The following is a 23,358-nucleotide window of genomic DNA, read 5'->3' on the forward strand; positions in this document are numbered from 1 at the left end:
AAAATAATAATTACAGAGAAGTTAACTTAAGGTATTACATTTTAAAAAGGACTCCTAGTGGGCCCTTTTGGTGTTTTATTATAGATAGTGAAATATTTATACTAAGGTAAATGGTAAATGGCTTATATAGCGCTTTTCTAGTCTTCCGACTACTCAAAGCACCCACCCATTCACACCTTTTCACACACTGATCGTAGTGGTCGTTATGTAGTATCATCCATCAGAAGTAACTAATACCATTCATACACCGCCACCGAAGCAGAGGGAGCAATTCAGGGTTAAATGGTAAATGGAATGGACTTGAGCTTATAAACAGCACTTTTACACTGCATGTCACACCCACCCTTTCACACCCTTTCACACACTGATGGTAGTGATCATGTAGCTATGTAGTATCATCCATCAGAAGTAACTAATCCCATTCAGCCACAGCCGCCCGTGTGTAAGCATGTATTTAATATTGTAACTAGGTAGGCCTATCATTTCGTTAATATTGTGTTTGAAATATTATATCTTACTCAACGACATCATGGTTTTTCTGTTTGAAAAAAGCTAACATGAGTGAAGCTCAAGTTAGAAATATCAGAAGAAACAACATTTTATTGCAATCAAAAGTAGATCTAAATTTAAAGAAGAACTAAACTGATAAAAAAAAAAAGATAAGTCACTGAAGTGTCCCATCGTTACACAGCAGCAGGTAATCCCTTAAAGAGCTGGGAATTTCCAGTTTACTGACAGCTGAATAACACCGAGATCCGAGCCACAGACGCAAAGCACATCTACAGAGATGCTGCAGAGAGCGTGGCAGAGTGCTCCGCTGGCGCACCAAGTCGAAGAAAGAGCGACGCTCCTGAGACAGGGGAAAGGACAAACAGATACTAAAGCACTGGAATGTAGATAAAGAGTTATAGGGAAGAAATGTAACAAAACAGAGATAATTCACCTCGTATATATCAGCACTCAGACAGTCCATCCAATCACAGGGAGGGATGGATGTATATGAGTTCAACATCACCTCCAGAGTGGCAGGAGAGAGGACACACTGCTTCAACATCTGGAGAGAAGAAATTCTTCTTAAAATAAATGAAAAAACACAGCTGAGCTATATTGAATAAGTAAAGAGGAGAGATTTTATCGATGTATCCATATGTGTCAGACTCTAATAAAAATTGCATCTTATAATTGTCTAGTTATCAAAATGACGTTTTCTTCAAACCATATTTTCACTATTTAAATGTTATGTTATATATGTATAAATGTTGTCTTCTTAATGAAAACACTGACTACAGATGATGTGTTACATGAGACCGCTTGCCTTAAACTGACATATTACTTTGTAATTTGGTCTTAACTTCATTGCATAATATCATATTTTACTTTCCTTCCAATTTTTTGTTTACATACCAGTTAATTATTTAATTATTTACTTTTCAGATCTTCATTTGTGTACTTAGTTCAAATATAAAATCTAAAAATTGTGTTGTGCATAGTGTAAGGGATTATCTGATTTGTTGCTTGGTCTTCAAAGCTATACTGCAATGATGTTATTATTTCACATTTTTAATTCATGACCAAAAGCCCAGATCTCTCTAAAAACTCATTGTTGACCACTAAAAGCATTTAACCAAGTTAACTTTCCATTTTGATGGTCTTTCCCAAAAGCGAGTCTCCCTACGCTCAGGAGTACTGCTTACGTTGAATGTTCGTGAGAGACAGCTAAGTGCTGTATGTGGAATGAACTTGGGTTCAGGTTGAGGTAAGAGGGAAAAGAAAGGACACTGACTGATCACCTCAGGGTCAGGTTTGCATTAGAGAACCGTAAATCTAATTCTTTTAATTTGGTTCAGGTTCAGGTTTCAACATACCTTTGGTAAAACTGGCTTCGCTCCATGGTTCAGGAGTGACCGTGCTATTGCTTCCGGTTGCTGATCAGGGTAATCTTCAACCACCTTAAACCAGAAACAATTATGTTTACTACATTGCCTTAGTTAAAAAAAAAACATCTTTAATGTATCAGTGCCTTTTAGATTTTAAACTTTGCTGATTAAAGTAGCTCTAAGAAACTCACTAACTCTACTGAAATGCACCCAGCCTTTATGAGCCTACCTGTAACAGACAGTCCATTGGCGTGTATCCTGCACAGTTGGTCACATCTGCCTTGGCTCCATGCTGCAGGAGGATGTCTACAATCCGAGGGCAGCAGTTAGCACAGGCATTGTGCAAGGGTGTGTGCTGCTTCCTGCCTGCAGTTCTGGGGTCAGCTCCTGCACCCAACAGGCTTTGAATCACATGCAAATAACGGCCTGCCTCCGAGGGCCTCTCAACGCCTGAACACGCAGCGTTCAAAGGGGTCTCCCCCTCCTGGTTTGTGGCCAATATATCGGCTCCGTGGCTGAGGAAGAGCTCCACGTGCTCCTCCAGGGCTCGCCGAGCAGCTGTGTGCAGCGGCGTGAGCCTCGACTCCCTCATCCTCACGTTGACATCTGCGCCTCCTTTCAACAGCAACGCAGCACACCTGAACAGAAGGTTCGCATGGTGTTCACACAGTGCACCAGCATCGACATCATCAAGAATCTAATTTAGGTTCATTTCATTATAAGTCTATATGTTTCACTTTGTCATTTACGTAGAAAGCATGCACTGATACGATAGTGCAATGTTTACAAGACATTAATATATGGATGCAACATAAGTTCCTACATCTTAATATTTATGGCCAAGTTATTAAGATAGTAATCTTTAATAATATTAAGATGCAGGACTATTACCTTGGGGTGACTTTAACTTTTTTTTCTCTAGATCATTTAATGCTCTTATTGAAGCTCGTCGACAGACTAGGACCTCACTAAGACCTCTCAGAACTCTTTTTTTTTTTTTTACCAACTCATTGTATTACAGCAGTTTATAATATACATTTGAACACACTCCTACTCGTTTATAAAACACTACATGGCATGGCATCCTTTCTCTTAGACCTGCTTTTTTCAGCAGCTGCCCACTTAGTCATCTCAAGGATTACAGCAGAAATGCATGGGAGACCCATAATCTCTCTAAAAGTGTGCTTTAGGATTTAAGGGACTCTGCGTCTTTGGCTGGCTTGAATTTAAGTTCCTTGTCATTTGTTTCCAAAGTTTGCATGAGTCCTAAGTCCTAACCCGTGGTTTTCATAATGTTCCTTTATCCCTCTTGTTATTTTTTTCTGTGGATGACATTTTCAACATTTCATTGTTTATGTGTAAGGTCTATCACCATTTGATTTTTTTTGTTGGCTATTTTCAAATTTTTTTTGTGTGCGTGCTCATTTTATCCTGCTCTACAGTATGAAACAATTTGAGCTGCCACTACAGTCATTTTAAACAAATGAAATTTCAAGTGAGTCTTTTACCTCTAACATCCATTGAAGTTCAAGCTATTTTGATAATAAAAAAAAAGATAATTCCCTTACATTCTTTACTCGCTTTTTGTCTTCTTAGAATGTTTTCTAATAAGACTTTTATAATAACAATAGAAGAATCCGAGAACATATGGCACAAGTTCAAAGTACAAATGGTTGTGTCACTCACTGGAATGACTGGGCAGAGGTGCAAAGGTGAAGAGGAGCACTGCCGTCTACAGACAGCTTTTCAGGATCTGCTCCGTGGCCAAGCAGCAACTGGACACAGACAGTATGGCCGCCTGCGCAGGCATCGTGGAGAGCTGTGCTTCCTCCAGGGTCTGCATTCACCTCAGCCTCTCTGAACAGCAGCTCTTCCACACATCCTGTGTGCCCTCTGCTGGAAGCCAGTCGTAGTGCTGAAGTTTGTTTCACCTTGGAGCTCAGCGTCCACATGCCTGGCGGGGGAACAGAAAGGCTGTCAAGTTTTCATTAATGTTAAGTTCATCAGACAGATGTTTAGAAATCATACCCATCTCTGGAGCCCATATCATCTCCTCATGTACTGTTTCCATCAGGGCATTGACCATCCCAGGGTCCTTCAGCACCGCATACACTCCCTTCATATCCCCACACATGAAAGTATTGTGGATCGCAGTGTCCCTGCACCGGACCTGTGGTGGAGGGGCCCGGACCTCCTGAAGACGCTGCCCTTGCTGCCTCGTTGGAGGCCTTGGGGCTCGGGGCAGCGGGGCCCTGGTCATGGTTCTCCTGTGAGCCAATGATCGCCGAGCATCCTCCCACTCCTGAAACTCCTGTTCCAGCCTCAGAGAGCGCAGTGAGGTGGAAGAGAACGGAAATGTGTCCTTTGACATGATACTTTGAATATGACAAGATGCACCTACAAATCACAGTAGAAGGTATGTTAGGCCATTTTCTTGTTTTATGCAAGCTGTAAGTTGAATCTGTTTGTCATGCAGTAAAGCAGCAGGGACTTTTCTCTATAGCACTAGGGCTGTTCTGTTGAGAGAAAGATCAGCCTTCAGCTTCAACTCACCCTCATGGAGTCACAGGGGTCCTGGCAGAGGTCAAGCAAAAACTCTCATTATTTTTTTTTTAACCAGTTTTGCTTTCTTTTCATGTTAAATATCACAAACAGAGCTCCGAATTAAATGCCCTTCATTTGTGGACACAGTCACACGATTGTTGCTCGAACACAACTTCAGCACAACTGTAGGTATTAATAGATCAGGATGCAAGCTGATACTTGCAGTACCCCAAATGGCCAGCAAACGGCAGTATTGATCCAGCATCCTCGTCCACGAAACGGCCCTCAGAAACAAAGTAGATAGACATGTCAAGATAGGCAACATCCGGCTCCTTCCTAATCTATTGGAGAGGAAAAGTACTTTTATTGACTGGTTTTGGAAGCCAGTTTACATAAATGCCCGTGTTCTTTTTTAATTTGAAGTTAAGATTTGGCTTTAACAGTGGACTTTGGACTCTCCAGCCATATGATGATTGTCTGTCCTCTCTTTTCTATGCGTTTCAGTGAGAGCATTTACGTCACATTACACACATTGAATATTGTGACCTCTTTAATGACGCCCCTTTCTTTAAGTCAGCTGTTACTCAGCGTTAGATAGGCCTACCTCTCAAACGCAGTGACACGTTTTTAAACACGGTCAATACGATGTTGGACCGCTGCGGATTTACGCAAGAAGGGAACGCTCTTGTTTTTCTCAAACACTCTTTGTAAGAACTACGTCATTACGTCGTGTTTTGAACGTGGCGGCGCGATACCAAGCATAGCAGCAGTGTGTAGCAAACCCAAGTTTTTTTTTTTACTTTCACAACCACAGCAGCGTTTAGTTGCGAAAGAATCGTAGAAATATGAAACAAGGCCGTCATTGAATTGGCATTTGACGTCTTATCAAAGTGAGTGTACCTGATCAAATACGACTGTCAAAGCGAAATCTTCTGACTTCAATGGTAAGTGAGCCAAATCAAATCTAGCTTACGGAGCTAGCGTCCTCTCTTCACCCTTGTAACACATTCTAGTATGACTTGTTTAATAGCTTGTAGTGCAAACTGTACAGACTTTTTGATTGGTGTGCTGCTGTTACCTGTGTTGCAGGCTTGCAAGTTAAGTAGCCTGTTCAGCATCGGAGATGATTTTGACGATGAGGTGAGTCCCAGCTCTCTCTCTCTCTCTCTCTCTCTCTCACACACACACACCTGGATTCAATTAATACTGAACTTTCTGCCTGTTAACATTCTGTCACAGTCATCCATCTTCTGCTAATCCTCACTTACACTGTTTGTGTGTGTGTTTGTCTGTGTGTGTGTGTGTCTCAGGACCTGTTGGGGACAGACTGGGCTGTCCACTCCGAGTCTGGACCAGCCGATGTGGCAGCTGCTGTATCATCATGTGCTCTGCGGTCTTCCTCTGTTTCTCGCAGAGAGCCGGGGGAAAATGGCCCTCGGCAGCCGGGAGAGAGATCCGCTGCTCTGTGTGACGGCGCAGCATCCAAGAGCGGCACGCACACAGCTGCCGGACAAACTGTTGCTCCGGGGTTGAGGCAGCTCTCCTCATCCTCGTCCTCTTCCTCCAATCAGACCCGATCCCTCCCTCCTTCGTCAGTCGATAACTCTGCGCCTGATTTGGCCACGAAAAAGAGTAACGCTAATGTTGGTCACCCACTGACGCCCGGAGGGGCTCAGGATGACTTCGACGACTGGGATGTCGACCTGGCAGACTTGGATGGGTTTGACGGTCAGATTGGGCAGCCGCTTCAACCTTCTGCTGAAGCAATACGTGCGCCCTCTGCTGATGCCGCATCTTCAGCCAAAGCGCTGCGTCCCCCAACTTGTGGGAGGAGCAGCACACCAACGCATCTGAGTCTGAGAGAGCTCAACGCAACCCACCGGAGTCGATTAGCATCTAATCATAACGTACGTCCTCAGAGTCCCTCCACTCCTCAATTTCGACCACCAAACCGAAATTGCGCTCCTTCCACGTCAGCCCCTCCGCGGACTCCAGTCCCCAGCCCCATTTCCAGGACACTCATCAAGCCCCACCAGCCACAGAGACAATGGACGACTCCAGGAACCTCTCCTCAGGCACGTGGCCTCTTTGAAACAGTCACTCCGGCGCCCTCTCCCTCCAACTCCTCCTCCTCCTCTCTGCCCCTTCATCCCCATCACACGCCGGTCCTCACCAACCGTCTGGTCCAGCTGGTATCTGCATCCAATAAGCTTCCCAAGAAGAGGCCTCGCTCTGACCCTCACAGACCCAGGACCCGGCGCTTCCCCGGCCCCGCTGGACTCCTGCCACAGCAGGTTAGTTTAATCCAGCACTAAAACTCCCCCCCCCCCCCTCCTCCCCTTCTGTTTGTTGCTGCGTCTCTTTAACGTCTCTTTTGGTCTCTTAACGCTGCTGCTGTGCGGGTAACGAAATGACTGTCAATGGAATCTACCAGTTATGAGCTTGTTTTTCCCACAGTGGCGCACAGTAATAATTGAATTCTTCTCTTTCAGCCACAGGGCCAGAGCATGGATGAAATAGTGGTTTCTGTTCCTGTGACTCCCGCTCACGGTGCTGCTGCACGGTTACCAAGCCAGGTAATTCAATCACAAGAGACAGAGATCTGCAAAAAAAAATGTGAAATGTGAAAATTATAAACTGAAAAAAATGATGTCATCTAAAGCTGCACTGATGATTTATAACATAATTGAATTATGTGTCAGCCATTTTTTTTTTACGATTAATGCCACTGATTGGTGCATCAACATGTCCGAAAGTGGAGAAAAAATTAACAATCGTCTTGTTTCGTCTGCACAACACTCCAGAATCCAAATGTCCAATTCTATGTCATAGAAGATTAAAACAAAATAAATATCCTCACTAGAGAAGCTACAACCTTGAATTTTTCTTTCTTCTCATTTTTACTAAAAAACTTCTGAACAAAAAATCAATAAGATAAATAGAATCATTTCTGCCAATTTACTGATCAGTTTATTGAATAATTGGAACGTAACGTCCTGTTTGAAATGCTGCGCTCAGCACCTCTGCAGAGCCCAGTGGGGGGGAAAAGTCCAGCTCAAAGCTGCTGCAGTCAGCTCTTAATCGAACACTCCCAGTAATGTTTCCTTCCATTTCTCCTGGGAAATTCCTTTCAAGTTTGACAATTTTTTTTTTTTTCACCTTCTAAAACAAGAGAAAGATTGAATATCAAAGTGAACGAGGAGTAACAGCAGCATGATCTCATCCTCTGCATGCTGGGAACGGCTCCTCTTCTCCGCACACTTAGGAGGGTTAAAAAAAAAAAAAAAGAAGCAGCACAGAACCTGGATCGATTTGTGCGTTCACGGAATGGATGTTTTTCTCAACTTATTATGACAAGAGAATCAATAAATGACCAAACATACAATTTGGAGCGCTTTCCTTGTTTTCTGTATGTGATACTGAGGAGAGTACTTATAAATGTTCGGTCTGCAGTTGACAGGACTTCACTTTAGGTTTTCCTACAGCAGCTCATAGAAATACTCTAATATGCAGTAACTGTAGCATGCTGTTGGACTTTGGACATAACTGATTAAATGGCTGTTTTATTTTGAAACCAAAAAGGGAAGTGATCCAGCCCGCAGTGCCACAGTGAATGTCCACACAATCTGGTTGCAGATGTGCCACAGTGAAACATCTGTATTAAAAAAAAAAACATAAACCTGATGTTATTGTGTGATGTCATAATAGGTGTGAAATTTGTTATGTCTGGATGAATATTTCTAAAACATTTACACCTTTTCTTAGAATATGAGCCCACTTACATTATGCCCAATGTTTTTAACCACAGAGAAACTTTTCTTTGAGCCGTCGAAGGAAACATTGGAAACAAGTCGATACATCAAAAATAAAGGAGGAAGTTGGCGGATGATTTAAGTAAGCCACCTTTACTACACTAAGGGCCTGATTTGCTAAAGGTTTGCGTGTCTTAAAACGTGCGCAAACTTGATACCACCCTCAAAAAAAAGTGTGCTATCTGATCTACTGACGGCGCATGGTGAGGATCGCGTCTTTTCATATGAGCAAAACAACACGCATTGTCCATTTAGCACGTTTGGATTTTGATTTAAAGGGCTCCAGCTCGCAGACTGAGGAAGACGACTTCAGCGGCGGCGCCTGGGCATCCATGAAGGCCGAGACGGGATTGGATGAGAGGAACCCTTTGTGCTTCCTGCACTCGTACAGCGTTGTCATGGTGCTACGAAAGGTCATTATCAACACATGTTTTCTTTTTTTCTTTTTTTTTTCTTTAGGTCCAAGCTTTCTTCTTCTTCTTCTTCTTCTTATTTCTCCTACATCATAACAGCCAGTGTGTGTCACTGCAGGAGGTCTGTTGGTATAATCAGGACAAATGAAGGAGCTGTATTAGAGGTGTTTTGTAATTATAAAGGGTACGGTCACTCATCAATCAAACTAATGGAGACTCTGCTGTGGTTCTGCTCTTAAACGCAGACACATCTACGGAATAATGCTTCCTTTTTCCTTTTTTTTTTTTTTACTGGCAGTCATTGCAAGCTCTTTAAAATGTCATATTTTAATCATTCAATAACTGGCAGGACTCTGGCTGAGCTCTTTATCCAACACATGGACCTCAGCTTAACCACACCATCCCTGTTTAAAGTACTGAACAAGTTGACACCCTCACCACCCCCCAACACAAGTATTTAACCACAGAAAGTGAGCTCAGGATTAAAAAAAAAAAAAAAAAATAGTATGATATGTGATTTATTTGGCTAAAGTTATGGATTCCTAACAAACTTGCTTTCAGAGGCAGCTGCGTTTTTTATTTTTTTCCTGTCCAAAACTTCACTGTATAACTGTTCCAATTAAGGCGAAAATGCCAAAAAACAAACAGAAATGTAAAAACTTGAACATTCAACAAAGACAAAACAGCATTGGTGATATTGAGGAGGGATTTCAAGATGTAAAGATTGCCCTGGTAGCCATTCTGTTCATCCCTGGTAGATAGAGGTCACACGGTAAGACGATAACTCATATTTTGATCTGCGTTTATTTACCCATGTCCTGAGACAGTTTTCATCTCAACGAGAAATATCCTCACCTTTTTTAAAACGCACATGATTTCAAAATGAACATTTACGCTGTGTTAGAGAAGACTTGTATTCATGGATGATGTTTTTTATTTTCCCTCACTGACGCAGGCTGTGCTGAAACAGCTGGCAAGAAACAAAGTGCCCAACATGGCCGTGCTCCTGAAGAGCATCATCCACACGCATGCTGACGCCAAGGCTGTGTTTAAAGACCCCACAGGTAACACACACACACACACACACACACACACACATACACATACAAGAAAAAAATAACCTTGTGAAGGGAGCTTTAAACTGTTTGCTTCACATTTGACATTTGCTCGGTGAACTCGCCTTATTGAGCGCTGCATGGTACGAGAGATAATGTAACATGCTTGATTACTCCAACAATAACACACACACACACACACACACACACACACACACACACACACACACACACACACACACACACACACACACATATCTGCAGCATATACACGTGAATACACTCCCATCTTTCCCCCCCCGACAGCCTGTTGTCCTTCTCCGCCTCCGTCTTCGGCCCTCCACCCATTTCTCTCTGATCCTCGCTTAGCCGGTTGCCATGGCCCCCAGAGAGCCGCCACATGAGGTCTGCTGATTGTTAACACTGAGGAGTGGATGTGGATGTTGTACTCAACGCTGGACTTAAGTGCTTATTAGTGATTCAATTGCAGTAGATTGGCATCAGCAGTAGGTGGGTGGGTAATAAGTGCTCCTGACTCCACAAGGGAGCGATCTGTCAGTATGTGCCTCCCACCTGCAGAGGAGGGGGGAGGGGGGGGGTCTACAGCTTTCCCACCAGCAAGCAGTCAGCTGGCACCGGTGACTACATATATATACCCTTGTTGATGGATCAAAAGGAAGGACAAACTCACCAAATTGTTGCTGAGTCATTCATCAAACAGAAATAACAAAACATTTCTGCTTCCTGCTTCTGTAATGGCACCGGTTGATGCTTTTCTTCCTCTCTTTAGGTTTCATTGTGGTTAGATTCTTGGGTTTTTGAGGGCTTGTTCTGACAAAATAGGCACTTTTTCAGACATCACATTGGATATTTGTCGGATTTTGGACGACGATTGCACTCATTTGTGGATGTTTTATAGAGCACATACACAAAAACAAACATTGATTCTGCTGCACTGATTTTGATCCATTACATTGTCATTCCTGTTTCCTTTTTTTTGTTTTAAAAGAAAAGTCCAGAGTCTACGAATGTAAAGGTGTCATTGGGTGTTTTTGTTTTAAGAAGTTTGACAAAAATGGTTAATCTTGGTTCTATGTCATGATGACGTGTCGCCATCATTTACCTTTTGTAAGGATCGGTGTGCAGTTATAGAGGTGACACAAAAAGAAAATGAAAGCCACTTATTTTGGTGAAAGAATAATCTATTTATTGATTCAGAAGCAAAACTGTCACACATGGTGGTTTTATCTTGAATGTGAAATCTCAAATGTCTTTCAAACAAAAGAAGTAATTTGAAGATTCTCTTAGTGCTTTGGGATGTCTTGATGAGAATAACTTCAGCTTCTGACATCATGAAGACCAAACCGTAAATTATGAATATAATCTGCTGATTAATCACGTTTTTAAAATAATTGTTATTTGTAGCCCCAGGGTACTGGACGACGTCTCGGAATTTGTTATACATTCTTCTAATTAACCTCTGTCTGTTTTTTTTTTTTTTTTGTGTGTTTTGAAGGGGAGATTCAGGGAACGGTGCATCGGCGCCTCCTAGAGGACAGAGTTGAGGAGCTGAAGGTTGGAGCTGTGCTGCTTCTCAAACAAGTAAGATTCACACATTCTGCGTCTTTAACGCATCGGTTTATAACGCTGAGTTGAGAATGAACGAACCATCTGCAGTTCAGTTCTTTTTAGTTTAACCTGTATTTAGAGCATTTTCAAATCCACTCACGGTGTTGTCTCTGTGGACAGGTGGGTGTGTTTTCCCCCTCCCATCGAAACCATTACCTGAACGTGACGCCAAACAACCTGCTGAGGATCTACGCCCCTGATGGAGTCGGCTCGTCATCCACCCAGCTCCCCCCAGTCGTCCTGGTGAGTGCATCATCTGTCAACTGCAAACAAGAATAGCACAGCTGCAATCCAATAAATATTAAACCTGTCATTCAGGAAATACTCCGTCAAGCTGTCAGCTGTCCGCTCGAATCTCCTCTTATTTTCTGTTTCCGTCCAGGAGCCGATGTCGCCGTCGCCCACTCGCTCTCGTAGTGTCAGCCGGGAGCCCGTGTCTCGGATGCACCTCGTGTTTGACGAGGAGGATGACGAGGGAGAGGAGGGGAGCAAAGGCAATCAAGCCTCAGCGGACATTACAACCGGCTTCACGAGGGGCCCCCAAGAGGCTGCTGGGAAGTCAGCAGCACAGGACTCGGGCTGGGATGCAGGTAGAACGTAGTTTTAGTCACCGCTTTGATGCATTAAACAAATCTTTTAAGACATTTAGCCCTGGAGTGAAAACTCAATATTTTATGAGACGCACTCAATGATTCACAATACAAAGTAGAAGTGCTTGAATCAGCATTTTTGAAATGATGTGCGTAGTATTATCACATTTGAACTTTTAATCTCCTAATTTTATGAAACGTTACGACATGTCAAGGTTAGCCTTCACCGCCTCTTAAATGAGACCTTCATATTCTAACATCAATCTGTCAGTCAAAGATTTCCACCACTATTACTTTAATAATTAATAACAGTTAACATTTCTAGAAGGGAGAATTCTAACGACCATGATGAGCCACTGACATTTTGTCCAGGGCCATCAAAGTTCCTTTCAGGTGTATGAGAGAAATAAAGATAAGGCTTAATGGATCAGGGTTGTTGCAGCATCAACAAGGGAATGGGACTTCAACCATTCCTCTGGACTATTCCTACAAAGGATTATTTAAAATGAAATTAAATCTGCTGTGAGGAACTTTCCTTTTTTTGGTGACTCCTGTGGACAAAGCGGCACATCTTTATCACCACACGAGTTAGTTTCCTTTTCCTCAAAAAACAATCATCCTGCTTTCTTTTACCAGTCAGGTTTACTGTACAGAGCATGAACCTGCATAGTGATTTGTTGTACCCTACATATTTCAAGTCACAGTTGTGTTGTTGGTCACCACTGACCCATGCTTTCAGGTAGAAAGCACATCCATAAACTTCTCAAATCCAAAACGGCCTTCATCACTTTCCCTCCAAACATTTAATTAAGCCTCCAAATTAAAGCGGATTACTTTTTTTTTTTTTTAAACTGGAGACTAATGTTCCTCTGCTCTCTGGATGGAAGCGTCTGGACTCCTCTTGTAATTGCATATCTGCTGCGGCTGAGGGTGATTTAAGAAGTCGATCAGCTCTACAAGTGAACGAGCGAAGTTGAGATAAAAAGTTAAAAACACAACTGAGGATGTTATTTCATACACAAAACAACTCTGAGGATTCATAATTTTATGAGAACAAACCAGACATTTTGTCAGAAACTTTAATTTAAATGTCCTATGGTTGAAATGATCGCTGGTCATCTCTAAGCACAAATAAAAAGTGAGATATCTGTCATTACATATTAGGGGTAAACAAAAAAAAAAAAAGGTTCTCCCATGCGCCCAAGGACGAATGAATAAGTCTCAAAAACTTAACGGATCACCATCAAGTACCTCTCATCGATTAATTCATAATAGCTGTGTGCACATTTAATAAGTAATACTGGCATTTTCCTAAAATGTCAATTCTGACCATTGAGTGTGTTTTTATACCCAACTGGGCTGGTTATTATTTATACAGTCTTTACTTTTTTATGTTATCAAACGTTTCAAGGCGTAGATTCCCCAGAGTCTATCTGTACAGGAATGGAAAACTTAATCAGTAAACATGTTGTGGCACTTTTTTCCTATCATAAAAAAAGTGAAGTAGTAAAGGTGGTTTTTTGCAGCCTACTATAATGTTGTTTGCATTGCTGTGAATGTGATGACACGACACATGTTTGCATGTTATCGTCTGTGTCCTTTGTGCAGATGATGACCTGGATGACCTGCTGGGAGAATTACCCGAGGACACCTACAGCCTTTAATGTTCTTCTAGAGCCTAGAACTTCTGCACAGACTCTCTCACTACTGTCCCTTTACTTTACACATAAACGGTTTCCTTCTCGAAATGTTGTGTGGATGTTTTTTCTCTAATTAGACCTCACATGCTCGACATGCTTGATTACAGAACTCCGACTAATCAGCCTCTTATATAACCATAATTATCTCAAGACTGTGTTTGTTTGTTTTGTTCAATCCTCTTTCTTCTTTGAAGTCGTGTCCATTGTGGCACTATCTAGCAGTGACATTGAAACCCAGCATTTATCTAAACAGCACTGATTATCTAATTGTGCAAAAATGAAAAGCGAGGTGTGTCTTCTGCATTTTCCTTTTTTTTTTTAAAGTTTGTGTCCTTGCTTCCACTCTCAGTCCAGCTTGTCTCTCCGATCCTCCCAGAGCAGTGGATAAAGCGTGACCCCGGCCTGTTTGCCATGCATTAAGAGGTATATCAGAGGGTTTTCAGGCGGGGATTGCAGGGCACACGTCCCATGCGGTTTATGTTTACCCAGCCCTGTCTGCAGAGAGCCAGCTAGTTCTGCTGTGACTAACAGGCTCTTTACTGTATGGAGGCTTTCCCAACAGGATCTGAGACCCACATCCACACTCTTCCACGTCCTCTGACTCACAGATTCAGGTTAATCCTCTTCATCTTTTATATGGTGGGTATAATGCAGCTGCTTAAATTGCCTGCATTGTGTTTAAATTACAAAATGAGGAGATAATGTTTCATTTTCAGTCCCTGCTAATGTGTTTTTCTCTTTTGTTTGGCTGAAATATGAACAGTTAAGAGTGCAGTCTGTAAATATTTGAACAGTGACACATTTCTGTAGTTTTGGCTCTGTACCCCAGCAAATTGAGTCTTAAATTATCCTGTGCATTGACTCTGTGGATAAGTGCCGACTCTGGCATTGAATTTCAAGTTGTGTTTTTTTTTGGGGGGGGGGGTTGAACAGTGCTTCCACAAATGGGAGAAGTTGACTAGCTTACGGCTGCTACAAGCCTAAAAGTGACAGTTCATCTCCTTTTCTTAATAACCCCTTGTTTATCTTACCTCACAGATGGTTTTGCGTTGATTAATCCAGGTTTAAGTCTCTAGGATTTATTTTGTTGTTCTCAGAACAATGGGAAATTACTCGATATTTAGTATCAACTTGCCTTGACAATACATGTTCTGGCTGCTGTAAATAATCCACATCGCTCTCTGCGAACAGTTTTTCCAGTGAAGATCCTTTTGTTCAGAACGTAAGTGAAAACTGCTGTCAGCGTGTTCGCTGGATTAGTAAGTGGGACACTGTTTCTAGAAAGAGATGTAACTGATGCATTTTTTAAGCTGTCATTTAAAAAAAAAAAAAAAATGTTTAAAGCAGCTCAATGCTCTGTTGTTTCAGGAATCTCGTATAGAAACCCTCACATCCTTAGGTCTTAAAACCACATCTATGTGTATGCAGGTGTGTTGTTTTGTCATTTAGATGTCAACACAGTATTGGTCTTGACTCCCAAGTCTGATATCATTCATGTGACATTGCAGCCACTGTTTCATTCAAATCCATTACCCTTGGGTACACTCAGCCAAAAACCTAAATAGTATACATTTGCTCTGCAGGCACACTACTCCATCCTCACATTTTATTAGTGGCTGAGTTAATTGGAAATATATTCTACCATGCAAAGGATTGTGGGTAAGAATAGAAAAACATGCAACAGAGGAAATGGGACAACTTGGTGTTTTTGACACGCTGCATTTGAAATACCTGTATTGGGAAATACAGTCTTTTTCTGCCACTGAGTCTTCTTGCAACCCCTGATCAAGCATCCTAGAGGTAAATACACCTAGAAGTAAACAAGCAAATAAATATAACTTTTCTTTGAACACATTTTGTTCCACTGCACTAACTAATTAAATAGAAATGAAGATGTGAACTATGTTGCAGAGAAGAAGGTTTATTTCTTTCTAAATTATGCATCATGAGTAATACTGATACCGTCTCCTCTTTGGTTTGCCTTTAATCCTTTAAATTAATCAATCTGAGACTTTCAGGTCTCACTTTAATTAAAGTGCAAACAACCTCTGATCACAAGCAGAGTATTAACTGTGATGAGGGGTTAAAAGTAAACAGTTTTTTTTTAAATACAAAAACAGCCTGAAAAGTCTGGAGGTTCTTCAATGTATCAACTTCATGCCAGCAGGGGGTAGCATTTAACATCCATGTTGGCAGTGGAGGTCCTAGTGGACATCATTAGTCAAGTTTGTAAGTTTATCAGAGTGTGAAGACATCTAATACTCCTTTAAGAGACCTGATGATAAAACTCTTAATTGGACGGAAAGTTCATTTGTCCAGACAGGGCTCTTTGAAACTCTGTATCTTTACGTGTGTGTGTGTGTGTGTGTGTGTGCGCGGAGGGGGTTCATCATCTCTTTATCTGCAAATCTACCAATTAAAACCACAAAAAGGGGGCAGGTTCAAGGAAGTCGAGAGCTCACAATGGAATAAATTGCTCTTCTCCAGAGGTAGCAATTTACCGGGTCCAGTCACTGCAGTACTGGTACTTACACAGCCTGATTATCTCCTGTTAGGAGCTTATTTTTTTTCATTATCCATAAAGGAACTCAAAGTGCAATTAATCTTGCAGTCTGGTCATACATTTAGTATAAAAAGTTATCACTGACCCAAAAAAGGTAGAAAAAAAAAGGTTCTTATATCTGGTTTAGAATCCCACAAGGAAACAGAAAATTCTCATCTCTGATGTAAAGTACAGCTAACTCTCTGAGATTTGATGAAAAAAGGCTGAAATATCTAACTACTTTTTTTTTTTAACAAGTTCAGACTCAGGTGAAGTGGTAATGATGCACAAAGCAAGGGAAATATCTAACCTCTTGTGTGGTGGAAAAATGCCTATATTCTTGTAGAATAAGAGCAAAGAAAGAATGATATCTTAGACATTTTTTAGACGTCTTTATATATGAGAAATAGTTTAAAAAGTGAAACTTCAACACAGTAAGCTCCTTTATCCATTCTTACAGCTCTTGTTTACCAAACAATCTCACCTTATTTGGTCAATTTAATTGTTTACTTACTAGTTCTCACCACAAAAAAACCCCCCAGCACATTAATGTTGGCTTAAACGTTATATTAAAAATGGGATTTGGGAAAATCCATTTAACAAGAATTCTAAAACTTTTAATTAAATTAAGTAAATGTTTGTGAAACTTCTCATGACTTTTTATCCCATCACTTCTCTGGCAGATTCAGAGATAGAACTATTGTCATCTGATTCCACACAAACACTTTATCAATGAGCCAATCACGTATGGCCGACTGACAATGGACTCAAACGCTACCCAACTTGACCGGCAATCTAAGTGTGTAAGAAGTTTGTCAAAACATCTAGTGCACAAAGGCTCTGAAGAGCAATACCAACATATCTGCATAGGGTTTACACTGATGCCTTTCCAGATTTTTGCTTTTGATTTTTGGGAGTTCCTCCATTAAGCCTGGAGGATGCGTAAGGCAAATCTTAATCTATAAATCATAATGTTAAAGTGTTTTGACTTTCTTTAAACTGAACATGAGATTATTCATTACTTAAACATTTCAGAAAGTTGTTTGAAAGAGTTGTGCTTTTGACTTAGGATGTTTTTGAACAAAACTCTGCCCAGCCCCAGTGGCTTTCTTTTGCAGAGCGCGTGCCCCATTGTGTCAAGACTGATTTACCTTAAGTGGTGAAGATTTTATTTCATCTCAGGACTTAAGCTGCACGCCCAACCAACCCTTTGCCTATCACTGCTTCTTTTCTTGGTTCAGCTTTCCAATCATCAGTAAACCTTGAAAAAGAAGAAGAAAAGGCCTCCACTGAAATACTTTGGGGATCTGAATGTCCTGGAAGGGAAATAATAATAATAATAATAATAATAATAATAAAGTTTATTTATATAGCGCTTTTCGCAGACAAAGGTCACAAAGTGCTTTACATCAACAAAAAACACAAAAACAGCATATAGTGAAGTGAATAGGGCTGTTCAGATTGGCAGATCAGATTGCTGGTATGATTACATTTCATTAGAATATCAGGATATGTTGCATCCTATTACAGTTCAATCCTGTATGTATACAAGACTATTCAGTTTAGGAAATTTTGTCTATTTTTATGTATTCAATTAGATCTAAAGCATTGCATTATTAACCAGTGATTTATTAACCACACTGTTTTTTGTTATTGTTGCTAAATAAATGTTGAGGTGACATGGAACCGATGCCCTCTGGGAAAAATAAAGTTGTCTAAAGCCCAGTTTCCACCAAGCGGTCAAGTTCAGTTTGATTCGGTACGGTACACATTCATGCCGTTTACACAGTACAAATATAACTGATCTGTACCGTCCTACTTTTTTGGTACCCTTCTGTTGAGGTGCCAAGTGACCGATCCGATCCTAAAGGTTGGAGCTAGACACACTGCAGTCTGTTGATTGGTTGAAAGAATCTTCACTTCCCGTGCGACGGTGGAAATAAAGGACGAACACTAAACGCACCATGTTTAAGTAACCTGTGGATTTGGATAGAGTCATTTCACGGCTTTGTTTGCTTTTTGCGACTAATGTCAGCGAGTAGCACCGCTCTGTGGACAACCTCGGAGATGCAGACCTTCCTAGGAATCATTGATCTTTGTTTACTGCCACTGTGATTTGCAACGTGTAAGGGTACGGTTGGCTGTGGAAATCTGGGTTTACAGTACCAAAGCGTACCAAACTGTATTGAACCAAACCTGAGCGCTTGGTGGAAATGGGGCTTAAGTCTAAGTCTAAGATTTCCTTGGTCATAGGCCCTTCCCTGTTTCACATTTAAAGTTTGGATCAAGATTCAATACCTTTGAAACAGCAGCATCCAAACAAAGTTCTCCAAATCCGGACAAAACACTTGATGTATAATTCCATGATGAGTGTCTCTGTTTGCTAAGAAAAAGAAGTGCTATGATTCGGGCACACACACAACTTGACCTTGAGGTGAGAGTTCTTTTGAGCAGCTACTTTTCAGAAGGAACAAGTAGGAACTAAAAAAATGACTCAAGTTTGAATTGAATGTTTAATCAGGCATTGCGTAATAGTTTCCTCATTGTAGTGTGTTTCGTACAAGAAAGAGGGCATATGTTTTTATACTTTATGTCTACGTTCAGTTTTTCATATTCAGATGATGAATTCTGTTTCTTTATGATAGCTATAGCTCAGGAATGTAGCCTTAGCAGCACATATGCCATAGACATAGAATAGGGGACATCGTAGGAATACCACAGGCAGCAGTGAGTTTGTATGATCCTTTCATGTTGTCTTGTTTCTACTGTTACCTTGAAAAAGAAACTGGCAGTTCTCTATGGAACATATAGGCGCTAATGTAGTATAGGATTGATCACTATAGAACTTTCCCCCTAGGATTAATAAAGTTTTTCTGATTCTGATTGTTACAGAGAGACAATAACTTAAAGAGGAGTGTAATGTAATGAGAGGTAAATCCACTCTCTAACTTCAGCACCATGGACAGCGACATGGATTTATTCCTACACAATTGTACAGTATTTGCAAGCCACGGTGAGTTAAGGATGCTGTATCCCTCTCTAAGGATGTAGAAGGAAAGCTTTTGCATCATTTTGCTAACAAGGGGGATGGCATTAGGGGAGAATGATGTTCCTACCCGAGTAAGGTTTTACTGACTATGAGGATCAATGCCAGGATTGGGGCCCACAGTGAGCTTAGACTCCTTAGACACTTTCCCTTTAAAGTGTTGTTCAGCTGCATGGATTCATTTGCTTTGATACCTCATAACTGTAGGATTTATAAATGTGCTGTCAATGGCAATCCAACTCAAGAAGGTAAACAAATGCCATCAATCATTTCAAAGGGATGCAGTAAGAGTTTAAGCTTGAATACCTTGCAAATTTGACGGAGACATATATGGCAGGGCTAACAATAATCATGTGGATGGAGAATTGGCTGGATGGATTAAAGCAGATAAGAGTGCTAAAGCATAAAGCCTTATTTTCAACACCGGAGACTGTCTAATCCCTGTAAAACTACGCTCATTACCTCGGTGGAAAAGGGGGAGATTTGCTTAATTAAGTTGTTAAGAAACCAGCGAGCCCTGCAGCTGTCTGAGACCACAGCAAATTTCATTTGGGAAAAAGAGCGTGTGATCGACTGACAGTGTGTGTGGGTGCAGGCCTGCATTGTGTGCATATGAGTGTGTATTACAAAAAATTGAAATACCCCACTCTAGAGGCAATCCTTTCTGCACATTTAAAATTACTTTTCCAAGAATACTGACTGAAGTGGTTCAATCATTTGAATGCGGTTAATATTAGATCATCATAAAATGAAGTTTCTATTATGTGTCTTTTATGACATTCTGGCCACAAAAATGTCTGATCTTATTGTTAAAAAAGCTCCTTACCCATCATTCAACATCTCCAAAAACCAAGCAATGGTGGTGGAATTATTCAGATGCTTTGGCTAAGTCCTTTTTATCAAACTGCAGAAATATTCTGTAGTCCTGCTTTTAAAATGTAAAAGTGTGTACTCATTCAACCCATCGTTTACTTAAACAATGTCAAGTCATTATTGTGTGTCCAATGTTTGTTTACAAAAATGTTAATCTGTAAGTAAAGCTGAGTCATAAATAGGAAAAAGGTAGGTTACTTTATTTCCCTTCATTTAGAAGTGTTGAAGACAAAAGGGCTGAGTAGTCTATGGGCTGAGTAGCCGACATGAAGCTACCTTAAATCTGCGTTAAAGTCTTTGCCGCCATCTTTGAATTCGCTTAGGCCTACCTGTTAGTGGGTGTTACCTGCAGTATGACGGTCTGTCGACTCCACAAGTCAAGATATACAAACAAGTATTGTTTTATATCGTTTATCGCCGTTTCCACCGCAGCATTAAACAAACACTGAGCTACATAAGTCAAGGTTATATTCATTTGCAAAACATAGGCTATGTAGAGGATTTAAAAATGCGACCTGTCGTCACCAACCTGCAGAAAACCACTTGCAGAGGCACAGGTGAGCTACAAACACAATTAGCTATCGATTATATTTCGACAGCTTTGATACATTAATCAACTTTTAACACTTTAAAACACATTTGTATAGATAAAACACAATTGCTGAAATGCTGGGTAATGTGTTTTTGCGAATTAAGTATCAATTTGCCCTATAGGTAGTGTCAATTAAGCAACAATTAGTTCCCTAGAAACAAACCATGAACCAAGCTAGAAGAATTTACTGAAGGATTGAAATGAAGTGCATTAGCGCCTGCTGTAGGTAGGTATAGCCTTTTTTTTAAAAATCTCTGAGTAAGTGGTATATCTTATTGACTTTACTCACAGCAAGTGTAATGGGTATAAGTTATAATTTTACATTATTTCAGTTTTAAAGACAATTTTTTAACATATTTTGAAATCTGTAATCATCCATGTATAATCATGTTTAAAATTTAGATTTTTTTTGTGTGTTTCGTGGAGTAGTTGATGCAAATATAGAGCCTTTGAATCTTATTTATTTCCTGTAAGTGTTAATGTAAGTGTGGCTGCTTGTCTGTCTCTGTATGTATTCCCTTGACTGGCGACCAGTCCGGGTTGTAAGTCGCCTTGCGCCCACTGACAGATGGGATCAGCTCCATCCTCTCCTAAAACAGTAAAAGCCCTCGATATTGGATGGATGGATTTACTGTTAAGTGTTACATTTTTGATAGCTTGATTTCAACAGAACTTACTGCTTGATTTTAATACTTTGTTTGAAGTGTTCCATATCAAATGCATTTGTTTATGATTAATGTTTAAAACCCACAATATAGACAAATGCTTCATTGTTCTTAAATAGAAATAATGAGCCAAAGACATTAAGCATTGTTTTGAGGCACACATTGAAATTAAAGATCAGGGTGACAACCTGCAATCTGTCTTCTCTTCCTGTCCATCAAGACAGTGACGCTCTTCTCTTCTAACCAGCTTCTAACACTCTCACGCCCTGCTTTTATTTCCCTCGCACTGCCTTCCTTCTCCTGTCTCCTCCGGTCTCCTCACATACTGACAGTTTTCTCTCTCACTTGATTGAAAAGTGCACATGATAAAACGCCTGGAATCACTGATCTATAGCTTTACAGTTTCAGTGTGTTATTAAGCATGACAAACGCACACAGTGTACTTATTATTCCCTTTACATCTGTGCATGTGACATCAATGTGTCTGAATTGCTATCCTCTGTGTGACATTGGCGTGCCCTGTGTGACCATACTTCTTTGCTCACTCCTTTGCTCTTTTTTTTTTTTAGTTTTCCTGTCTTTGTTTTTGTCCTCAGCTATCCTTTCAACCTACATCCCTCCTCGCCTTTACTCCTCCGTCTCCACTTCTGCTTCACTTTCCATGACAAGCAATGCCCCCCTCCCCAACCAAGCCACCACCACTCTTTTCCCCCTCAGACAGTGTCCCGTTTTGCATCCATCCATCACTCTGTTTGTGTTGACGAGAGGTGGAAATATGAAAGCTCTGAGAGACAAATGAGAGCGAGGATGGCGGTGTGAGAAGAGGAGGAGGAAGAGGAGAAGGGGAGGAAACATATTCAATGAGAGACTTGCCTGTGGGGATAGAGCACGCTAGGAGAGCGTCGTCTTCCCTCCTATCTTTCTCCCCCTCCCTCCTTCTTTTCTTCTCCCCTCTCTCTCTCTCTCTCTCTCTCTCTCTCTCTCTCTCCCTCTCCCTCTGTGCGAGCATGTGTGTTGGTGTGTGCGCCTCCCGTCTCTCCCGGCTCGGCTGTTGTTCGCTGCCGCCACAGATGAGCTGGGAAGAGGAGGGAAAGCAGATGTATCTGGCCAGAGGAAAACGGGAGGAGTTTGGATCGGCATGCGAGACTAACCAGCGGCTCTGATCATCAGCGACTCTCCCTCTCTCTCTGTTTCTCTCTCTCTCTCTCTCTCTCTCTCTCTCTCTCTCTCTCTCTCTCTCTCTCTTTCTCACTCACTCACTCACACACACACACACACACACACACACACACCAAACACGCACACGCATCCAAACACACAAGTGCGCTCTCAGACTTGCACACAGTCGCTGGCTGGATGTCTTCTCGCTAGGGCGAACGAGAGAGGTGCTTAGGCTTGTCATTAGTTGTGTGCACTGGGAAATCCTGAGAAGCTTGGACGTGCGTGTGTGTGTGCGTTTGTGTCTGTGCATGCACACTCATGCATGAAAGCGACACCCCGTGAAAGAGTGTGCGTGTGATTTTAGATGGAGATGAGTCGAAACATTAAACTCACAGAGGCAGCTTTGATTGGCTTGCGGTTAAAGTGACTCTCACCTCTATCTGTGAGTGTCACAGAGGATTTACCCTGGGATTTCTATCAGTGAAATCGAGCAGTCACAGAGGGCGACAGAGGATAGCGTGTGTAATGGGGGGCGGGGGGGGGGCAGTTTAGGATTTTGGAAGAGTGTGTTTGTTGGTGGTGTAACAGCAGCTACAGGCAGGCTGGCAGCCACAGTAACTTTCAGCTTGAGGGAGTGATTGAGAGTGGAGTTGGAGAGGAAAGGGATGCCCTGAGGGTGCATCTTTCTCCTCCTGTCTTTTACTCACTGTAATAGCTGTTTGGTTTGTGGAAATCATTACCTCCCTATGTTTACTCCCCCTTCTTTTTCAGGTGTTTCTTGTTCTTATATTAGTTGTCAGACCCCTGCTGTCTAACACTGTTTGTAGTTTTTGTTTGTTTTCCTTTTAAGCTCTTTTCC

General features: G+C 41.4%; 3 protein-coding genes across 4 annotated transcripts in view; 2 read left to right on the top strand and 1 right to left on the bottom strand.

Moving 5' to 3' along the window:
* Positions 1–160: 160 nt before the first annotated feature.
* On the bottom strand, positions 161–4,700 carry asb16 (ankyrin repeat and SOCS box containing 16). The gene is made up of 7 exons (XM_065964303.1): positions 4,431–4,700; positions 3,906–4,274; positions 3,564–3,831; positions 2,107–2,515; positions 1,866–1,949; positions 944–1,054; positions 161–850 (listed from the first exon to the last, which is right to left on the bottom strand). The coding sequence occupies exons 2-7, from the start codon at positions 4,246–4,248 to the stop codon at positions 665–667; spliced, it is 1,401 nt and encodes a 466-aa protein (XP_065820375.1). The 5' UTR covers positions 4,249–4,274; positions 4,431–4,700; the 3' UTR covers positions 161–664.
* Positions 4,701–5,001: 301 nt separating this feature from the next.
* hrob (homologous recombination factor with OB-fold) lies at positions 5,002–13,668 on the top strand. Of its 2 annotated transcripts, XM_065964302.1 has the most exons (11): positions 5,002–5,365; positions 5,511–5,561; positions 5,732–6,715; positions 6,914–6,997; positions 8,512–8,646; positions 9,602–9,710; positions 11,218–11,303; positions 11,451–11,573; positions 11,713–11,729; positions 11,760–11,920; positions 13,529–13,668. In XM_065964302.1, exons 1-11 carry the CDS (start codon positions 5,363–5,365, stop codon positions 13,582–13,584), a joined length of 1,809 nt encoding a protein of 602 aa, XP_065820374.1. In that variant the 5' UTR covers positions 5,002–5,362; the 3' UTR covers positions 13,585–13,668. The 2 variants fall into 2 exon arrangements, with proteins under 2 accessions (XP_065820374.1, XP_020488226.2); XM_020632570.3 differs by having other exon boundaries at positions 11,713–11,920.
* Positions 13,669–22,268: 8,600 nt separating this feature from the next.
* Positions 22,269–23,358, top strand: part of asic2 (acid-sensing (proton-gated) ion channel 2) — a 309,103-nt gene continuing 308,013 nt past the window's right edge. Inside the window, exon 1 of the mRNA XM_020632625.3 lies at positions 22,269–22,723. The gene's annotated coding sequence lies outside the window, so the exon portion shown is untranslated. The remainder of the gene's footprint in view (positions 22,724–23,358) is intronic.

The sequence above is a fragment of the Labrus bergylta genome, chromosome 16, assembly GCF_963930695.1.
Source record: "Labrus bergylta chromosome 16, fLabBer1.1, whole genome shotgun sequence".
Lineage (NCBI taxonomy): Eukaryota > Metazoa > Chordata > Actinopteri > Labriformes > Labridae > Labrus > Labrus bergylta.

Coding starts and splice junctions, on each gene's coding strand:
- hrob (XM_020632570.3), top strand. Junction 8,647..9,601: donor TTGTCATGGTGCTACGAAAG/GTCATTATCAAC, acceptor TCACTGACGCAG/GCTGTGCTGAAACAGCTGGC. Junction 9,711..11,217: donor TGTGTTTAAAGACCCCACAG/GTAACACACACA, acceptor TGTGTTTTGAAG/GGGAGATTCAGGGAACGGTG.
- asb16 (XM_065964303.1), bottom strand. CDS start 4,248: ATGTCAAAGGACACATTTCCGTTCTCTTCCACCTCACTGCGCTCTCTG. Junction 3,832..3,905: donor GATATGGGCTCCAGAGATGG/GTATGATTTCTA, acceptor TTCCCCCGCCAG/GCATGTGGACGCTGAGCTCC. Junction 1,055..1,865: donor CGAAGCCAGTTTTACCAAAG/GTATGTTGAAAC, acceptor TCTTCTCTCCAG/ATGTTGAAGCAGTGTGTCCT.